General features: G+C 44.0%; 1 protein-coding gene across 5 annotated transcripts in view; it reads right to left on the reverse strand.

The window, feature by feature from the left end:
- Positions 1-6911, reverse strand: part of LOC147428159 (calcium-dependent lipid-binding family protein) — a 176276-nt gene extending 169365 nt beyond the window's left edge. For 4 of the 5 annotated variants that reach the window (XM_086496602.1, XM_086496601.1, XM_086496600.1 and 1 more), the window contains exons 1-2: positions 6489-6909; positions 6028-6109 (exon numbers count right to left, since the gene is read on the reverse strand). In XM_086496602.1, coding sequence (XP_086352728.1) covers positions 6028-6109; positions 6489-6503 — 97 coding nt within the window. In that variant the 5' untranslated portion in view covers positions 6504-6909. Of the gene's footprint in view, positions 1-6027; positions 6110-6488 lie in introns of all 5 variants that reach the window. The other variant, XM_086496603.1, reaches the window with a different exon arrangement.
- Positions 6912-8436: the final 1525 nt, after the last annotated feature.

An 8436-nucleotide genomic window follows, 5' to 3' on the forward strand; every position in this document is an offset into this window, starting at 1 on the left:
AAGAATGCAAGAGATGTTGCGACTCTTTTCTCAAATGCAGGCACAGATGCAAGAGATTCGGGAAAAGGAGACTCTCTCAGTCTCTTCTTCTCCAAAGCATGACACAAGATTTGCATGATTTTGATAAGCATGACGATTTGAATGATGATGATAAGCATGATGATTTGAATGACAATGACAAGCATGATGATTTGCATGATCAAGGTGTGATTTCTCACAAGCATGATGAGTTGCATGAAGAAGTTGTGATTGTTCACAAGAAGGATGAGTTAGTTGATGCTTTTTCTAGCGAAACTAACCTCGTTGTAGATTCGATCAATCACGAAGAACCGATCTTGGTTTTCGAGTCGAGGTCCAAAGAACCCCCACAGTACGATTCGATCATTCAAGAAGAAGCGATCTTGGCTCTCGAGCCTAGGTCCAAAGAGCGTTCACAGGAAGTATTATGTGTTCGCATGATTGATACGCACGCATTGTTCGAATGTTTCATTCGTGATCGTTTCCTGTATTTTAGTCAGCATCTTTATGTGACCCCTTTTCCTAGGCATGACATATTGTATGTTGAGCACGTTTCTCTCATGGATGAGCACAAATGTATGCGGATTTTTCATGAAAAGCTGAAAAGTATGTATGTAAGGAAGTCACATTCCATGTCTCTTCCTTGGCATGACACAGTTTCCGAACGAGCACATGAAAGTATGAGCACCAAGCATAGGCATTTCCGTTGTGACTTGCCACAGTTGATTGATTTGGATCAGAATGACAAGATTCGATCTCATTGTTTGCGTGTGTGTGGTGAACAGTTTGGCACTCCGTCTTTTTGTTCATCTACATTGCATGCACAGTCTTTAGAGAAGACAAGATTTTTTCCACTCACTTCACATGGAATAGGTATGTTCATGGTTTTGTGTTGGAAATGGTTTCAATAATTTTCAGCCATGGAGATTCTTGAAGAAGAAAGAAGCATGACTCTCGACGAAGTTGAAGCATTGAAGGAGCCACAGAAGACTTTGTGTCGCTTTCGGCGCGGCCCAAAGAAGCAAGCATTGCAGACCTTTATGAAGTTCAAGTACCGCACGACCCACACATCAGAGTGGGCCGGCGAAGAGTCCCTTCCAGGATTCCGGATGCTATTGGCGATCTCCCTCGACGCCATACAGTTCGGTACCAGTACCTCACTTTGAAAAGGAGGGGATGTCACGTGACACATCCAACCCTATGTGTCAGTGGACAAGCTACAGCATGATCAGGGTTCAATCAATCCAGTCAGTCTAGATTAGAAGTGATCTGGCACTTTTGTGAGTCTATTCGTAGACCGTGCATGCCCAATCACTTAGTGTAGATGCATATCCTCTGGTTGCACACAACATGATCATCAGAATTCCCATCAGAATCCATTAGAATCAGTTAGGAGAATTTTCCAGTGCATTTCGCCTATTTTCGCTATTTTTGACATTTTTCACTTATTAATGTCTTTCAGAGCACAGAGGGCGGGGCTCAGGAGAAGTGGTAGTGTTATTCAAGGAGGAGTTGCATCCATTGATATATATAGCCCACAGAGATGAGCAAGCTAGGTACATGTGGGTGAGATTGAGAGCAGCGACAGGCAGATATCTTTACATCGCTATTTGCTACTTCCCCCCGAGTACGTCAGTATATGCACCGCCCAGAGGACAGTCCCCCTTTTCTATTTTGGATGATGACATATGGGAGTTCTCTAGAGATGGTGACATCATCATTCTAGGGGACTTCAATGCTAGGACTGCCCATCATCAGACAGTATTTTATGATACTTCAGAGGAGATGCTAAGAGAGTTAGATGTTGCAGAGACGGGCCTATCCAGACTATCACAGGATGGGGAATATACTGAGTATGGACGACACTTGATAGACATGGGGACTACACATGGATTGGCCATCTTGAAAGGCCTACAGAGATTTCCCACTACAGAGGGTTTTACATGCTTTCCACACAGACATGGAGCCAGCACAGTGGATTATGTCATGACACAACCGAGCCTCATCTCTAGTATCCAGGATCTCGGGGTTGGACCCAGACCTGTTGGTGTGGCAGTGGATCATGCTCTCGTGTCGTTGACCATCTCTTTCCAGTTTAGTATAGCACACAGGCTACGGGCAGCAGCCCCTACTCGCTACACTCACGCGGGAGACAGACTCTGTATACATAGATGGGATCTACAGACGTCTGTGCACAGAAGAGCCAGGGCGACCTCTGCAGGAGCTTACTACTATACTGACACAGACATTACATGATGCAACAGCAGAGACATACCCACACACCCAGCCTGAGCAGAGACGCCGTTCTGGAAGCATGCCCCAAAACAACTGGTATGATGAGGAATGCCGTGAGACTAAAGCTAGACTTCAGAGAGAAGTGCTTTTGGGGGACATCACTCACAGACAGTCACAGATTGACTTCCGACGCCTAGTGTGGCGAAAGAGGAGGGCATTTTTGGCTCACCTAGAACAAGATCTATACCAGCTATTTCTGAGTCAGGATTCACGTTAGGCATGGCGGCTCTTTCATGAGCACTCCCCCCCTACCATTACCTCTACAGAGGCCTGGGGCCAGTACGCATCATCTCTGTACACAGTTCCTGGACAGCCGCCCCTTCCCGATCCCCCCGATCCATGCCCACATACATGTGCTTTTTCACCGCTAAGATGGTGAAGAAGGCCATTGATAGGATGAGAACTGGGAGAGCATATAATCATGATGGCTTAGTGGCTGAGCATTTCATGCATGCCAGAGATCTACTAGCAGAGCTTCTAGCAGTTATGTTTAACCATGCCATGTGTGAGGGCTTGCCTGATACTTGGAGTTTATCTACTATTGTACCTATCTGTCAGGAGACCCTATGGAGCCTTGGAATTATCGCACTATCATGATTGAACGCACATTGGCACGGTTTATTCGCATCCATTCTTGAGCAACAACTGAGTAGATGGGCAGAGAGGGAGGGGATACGCGCAGCCGGACAGGCAAGGTTCAAGAGAGGTTCTCTACTCTTGACCATATCCAGACACTCAGAGCCATCATTGAGGAGGGCAGATCACATGGGAGACGGATCTATTGTAGCTTTGTGGACTTCCGCAAAGCATTCGACACAATACCCAAAGCTAGATTGATGCGCAGATTACAGGAGATGGGAGTACCCACAGAGCTCATTTGGGGGGTCACGGCATTATACAAGTCAAAAGTGGGGCATGTACGCACCTCGGAGGGTCTATCTAGACCGGTTTACTCCACTATTGGGGTGAAGCAGGGCTGCCCGCTCTCTCCTACTCTATTTGGTATGTATGTGGATGAGGTTTTTGACTACATTGAGAGAGATGGTGATAGAGGTGCTCAACTGGCAGGGACATGGATTCCACTATTGTTATATGCTGATGATATTGTGTTGATCTCTAACTCTCCAAAGGGGATGCAACGTCACTTCGATGCTTTGCATAGGTTTGCCCATGAAAGTGGTTTGTCCGTCAACCTTGGTAAAACCAAGGTCATGGTATTTAATACCACCCCACAATGGATCAGGCGGTCAGCACCCGCATTCACATACGGCCAGGAGACAATGGAGTATACAGATGCTTACACTTACCTTGGAGTGGTTTTTAGTGGACCAGCATTTTCACTGAGGAGAGCAGCAGAGACTAAATTGACCAGAACCCATGCAGCATTAGGTAGACAGGAGAGAGGATGTGTTCACAGGTTCAGTTTCAAGAACCTCGGACGAAGCTCTGGCTCTTTGACACTTTGGTGGCTTCTGCATTGCTCTATGGAGCTGAGATATGGGGACCTTCATTGGATCATCACGGGAGGACAGGTCGCATTGATGGATGGGGAGACATGGAGAAGCCTCTGGTCTCTATGATCTCACGGCTCATTAGAGCCAAGGCTACAGTACCACGTGCAATTATCCGAGCAGAGCTAGCTGCCCCCCCACTAGTGGTTGAGGCACTCACCAGATCTGTCTCCATACACTGCATGTGGGAACTTCCCAGAGACAGATATGCCCGCCTTGCACTTGAGTCCTCTCGATAGTTAGCCATGCAGGGAGATACAGCATGCTGGTATGGGGAGATGACATCATGGTTTCAGGCGCATGGGTTCAGCATTGACAGATTGCCCCCTTCCAGTACTCACTGGATGCACCCTCTCTGACTCTTGCACAGTCCGAGATCACGAGGCTCATCCGCCAGGACTTGACTCAGTTAGACACCAAGAGGACATGGATACAGCCAGTGCAAGAGCTGGACACGAAGATGGCTTTCTACAGAGAGCATCTTCTCCAGCTTACAGAGGATGGTTTTGTGATAAGGCCCAGATACATGGACACCCACATGTCTCATGGGATACAATGTGCTATTGGCCAGATATGCACATCTTCACACCAGCTGCGGATTGAGACTGGAGATATACAGCGGAGTACCAGCAGAGGCCAGGACATGCCCCATGTGTGACTTGGAGCCCGAGACAGAGTTGCACTACACATGCCACTGCCCAGTCTACTACGAGATACGAGGCCGCTTGTTCAGAGAGGGATTTGGACCACTCTCCAGAGTCATGCGGTACGAGGATCAGAGATGCCTGGGCTTGTTTTTGCTCGAGCTGCGCAGATACAGAGAGAGCCTGACGAGAGGACAAGCTAGGCAGTCTCAGAGACAGATCACAGACTTCTTTAGAACAGACACTGGACACACGGAGGAGCTACCACCATAGCAGAGTTTGTCACATTACACCAGAGGCACACTGATCGATCGGGCGATCGAGATGGGGAGATCCAGACGCCCACGACTGTGGAGGACTACACAACATCGACGGACGCTGCATCAGAGGACCCGGATCATTTTGGCCGGACATGCACGACGCTCGGTCAGACTACTACGATAGAGGAGATTGATGAGATCCACCAACGACCGATGCTGGATCTCTTGTAATCTCTCTTGTGATTTAGCTATCCCAGCTAGCTGCTTAGTTCACACCTAGCAGTTTAGGATTCCATAGCATAGTATTTTCATTTTGTCTTTTGTTATTCTGACTTTGTATCAGATCCACCACATTGTAACTTTCTGGTCTCATAGGTCACTTTGGCCTTTTGAAGACGTTAATATAACATCTCATCTCATCTCCCCCTCTCTCTCTCTCTCTCTCTCTCTCTCTCTCTCTCTCTCTCTCTCTCTCTCTCTCTCTCTCTCTCTCTCTCTCTCTCTCTCTCTCTCTCTCACACACACACACCCACACACACATCCATGTCAAGAGTGGGCTTGCATTAAAACTCACTTTTTGTCTCTCTTTCTCTCTACGTGTGGCACAGACAACACTTGCACTATCATAGGTCATTGATATACTAAAGCCACGAGGAAATTTTGTTGTTTCACTTTGTTTGCTCTCTAACCCATCTCGAAATGTTTCTACGGTTCATTTCCTAGGATAGGAAAAGATCGATCCTACATTTCATTGTCACTATGATCTAGGTCTTTGCAAGCTCAGAAATTGATCTCTATCGTATACCTTCATGAATGGGGAGGCTATCATCCAATGAGCCTAACATTGGCACATCCATCTGTCATAAGCAAGTATATACCTACAACGTGCATTGTTCAACCCTGTTCTTTCTAATCCACCATATCGTTGCAGCTCCAAACACCAGTCCATGTGTATTAGCTACATGGTAACTCAATACTTGCACATACAAAAAAAAAGTGGAACGAAGTATTGCTTCTCTCCATTAAAGGTATACTAGAAAACTTCAACAGCTGCCCAGCTGCTCAAATCTATGGATGACAAGTTTAGCCCACTTTTAATATTGTGCAAAATCATGTTGTCAGTAAAAATTATGCCATAGGGTCCAAGCCTATTGATGTAATGAAGCCAGCTGTACCCAATGATGTCCTTTGATAAGCACAAGATAGCTGTATGTCCGTAACATTTTACAAGAACTTTGAAACCTTGAAAAGACATATCTCCTTTATCCATGCCAACTCCTAGCTTAATTGACAGAATACCTTGCCAAACACTGATCCTCAAAGCTTCGACTGACAAACCATGTACATATTCTCCTAGATACTGCCGCAAAAGCTGCAAAACCTGCCATACATGATGCTAATTAGAACAGAGCCCTAAGGCGTGACTGATTTCAAACCGGATGTCTAAAAACAAGTGTGTACTTGGAGATTTTACAGCCATACCTGTGAGCAATGGATAATCATGCTACTATATAAGTTTAGACCATAACATTTGAATCAAATGAACCACATGTATGGCATGTTCAACTTGTTATGAAAATATGTAGATCAGCAGAATCTTGATTTAAACACTCCTACGGTATTTTTGATTCAGGTGTAATGAAACTATTCAGAGTAAAGGTTGGATGTTTGAGTAAAGATTGGTGATACAAAAGGTTTTGTACCAATTGTAAGTGATTTAATATGGCATGAGCTGCCCAAGTACCATAATACAGTTGTACCTGAGCTTCAAACATATTGACTTATTTGTGCCAGAGCTTGATAGGCTAGACCATGAGCGTCCCTCATCCAAACAAGGCAACGCTCAACTTTCGAAATAAACTTATAAGAAGTAACACTGCAGTTTCTTAGATAGGAACGCTAGCATCTGCGATCATCCGCATAATGAGAATCCGTTTCATAAGATGAAATGGGCAATGTTCCAAAAGAGAGAACAGCGAAATAGGGTGGACTTCAAAGACGAGGTTTTTGCGATGCGTGTGTAGCAGTTGCTTGTATCTGCTGCGTTGGGCGATCCTAGATTTGCTCGACTACGCTGTCGTCTTAGGCGTCTTCGATCACCAACGTCGAGAAGTATACGTACTGCCCACCTTTCGGCTTCCACTAGGTGGCCTCGACGGCTCGAGCCTTAAGCTGTGAGCATATGTCTTGAAGGTATTTTTGTTCGAGGCATTTTGAGAGGAAAAGAGGAAAAGAGCATTGGTCAGGGTTTGAACTTGCCACGTGTGTTTTGTTTTGAGAGGAAAAGAAGAAAAGAGCATTGGTCAGGGTTTGAACTCGCCACATGTGTTTTGTTGTAATACAAATACAGAAAAGAACATAATTGTTTGAAAGACGATTGGTTTTAGAAAAAAGAACAAAGATTGGTACAAAAATGATTCAATCTTAGATTTATTTTTGTACATTACAATCATAATGAAGTATCATTTTATTTTATACAAGAAGTAGTTGAGTTCAAAAGGTCCTATAGGTAAAAGCAGCCAAGATCTTCAATCTCGGATAGTAGCTAAGCCAAAGTATTCTTAAGCAAAGATAGAATTCTCACTTATATCCATATAAACAAGACAACAAATTCGTTAGCTTTGAATATGTATTACAAGTGTCAGCGAACCTATCAGCAAACCGATCACTTGTTATCCTTGTCCTACTTCAAATTACTTTAACTTAAACTACTATGTGAAAAAGTTTTATTTGTTCAAAGATTTTGTAATCATAAGAAGGCCATCACCTACATAGGAATTCTTTTTTGATTAATTTTCAAGTTTACATAATTCGAGTTAACCGTATAGATTAACTTCCCCCTAGAGCAGTAGTAATTCATCAGAAGGTCATTACCCCTCCTGATCCTTAAACTTAATAAAATATCGTCGGATAATCCTACCGTTTCTTAATACCTTGTCTTCATGTTGTAGGATGGACTCAGATTGAAGTACTTCTTCTTGATCCTTGATTTTTGGAGGTTTTGCAACTACTGCTTCTTTTGGTGGCGCTCCTTTGTAAGGCTTAAGTAAGCTCTCATGAAAAACGTTGTGTATGAGCCAATGGTTGGGCAACTTTAATTGATAAGCCATCTCATTGATTGGCTTAAGAATTTAAAAAGGACCATAGTATCTTTTTGTTAGTTTAGCATAATACTCTTGGTGGCCCATAGGATTCTTGCCCGTAGTATGCCTTAGACGAGCCTTGAGAAACTTTAGCAAGACTCGATCATTTTCCTTAAAGGCTAAGTCTCTTATGTGCTTATAAGCAGCAGCCCTTTTTGCATTTGCTTTGAGATGGATATCCCTCTTTAATCTTTGAAAAAGATTCTTGTGAGTCTCGGCTATATTCAGCAGCGAAGATCTTTCCATGTACTTTAAGTAGTAAGGGACTTTTGGATCTTCCCTCTTTAACCTTGAAAGGTGCTTTCCCCAAAGAAGTATGTACAATGTCATTATACGCATAATTTATAAGAGGTAGGTACTTCTCTCATTGAGAACGTTGATCTACGTCCATGACATAGGCTTTTAGTAGATTCAAGAATCGTTAGATTAGTTATTTCACTTTGGTCATCCGCTTGTAGATGATAGGCCGAAAGAGAAATTTAATCTACTTCCTGAATTCTCAAAGAGACCCTTCTAGAAATTACTGATCATTCTAGGATCTTTGTCCGACACTATGGATGTTGGC

The sequence above is a fragment of the Adiantum capillus-veneris genome, chromosome 23 (genome assembly GCF_014529385.1).
Source record: "Adiantum capillus-veneris isolate H3 chromosome 23, ASM1452938v2, whole genome shotgun sequence".
In the NCBI taxonomy this organism is placed as follows: Eukaryota; Viridiplantae; Streptophyta; class Polypodiopsida; order Polypodiales; family Pteridaceae; genus Adiantum; species Adiantum capillus-veneris.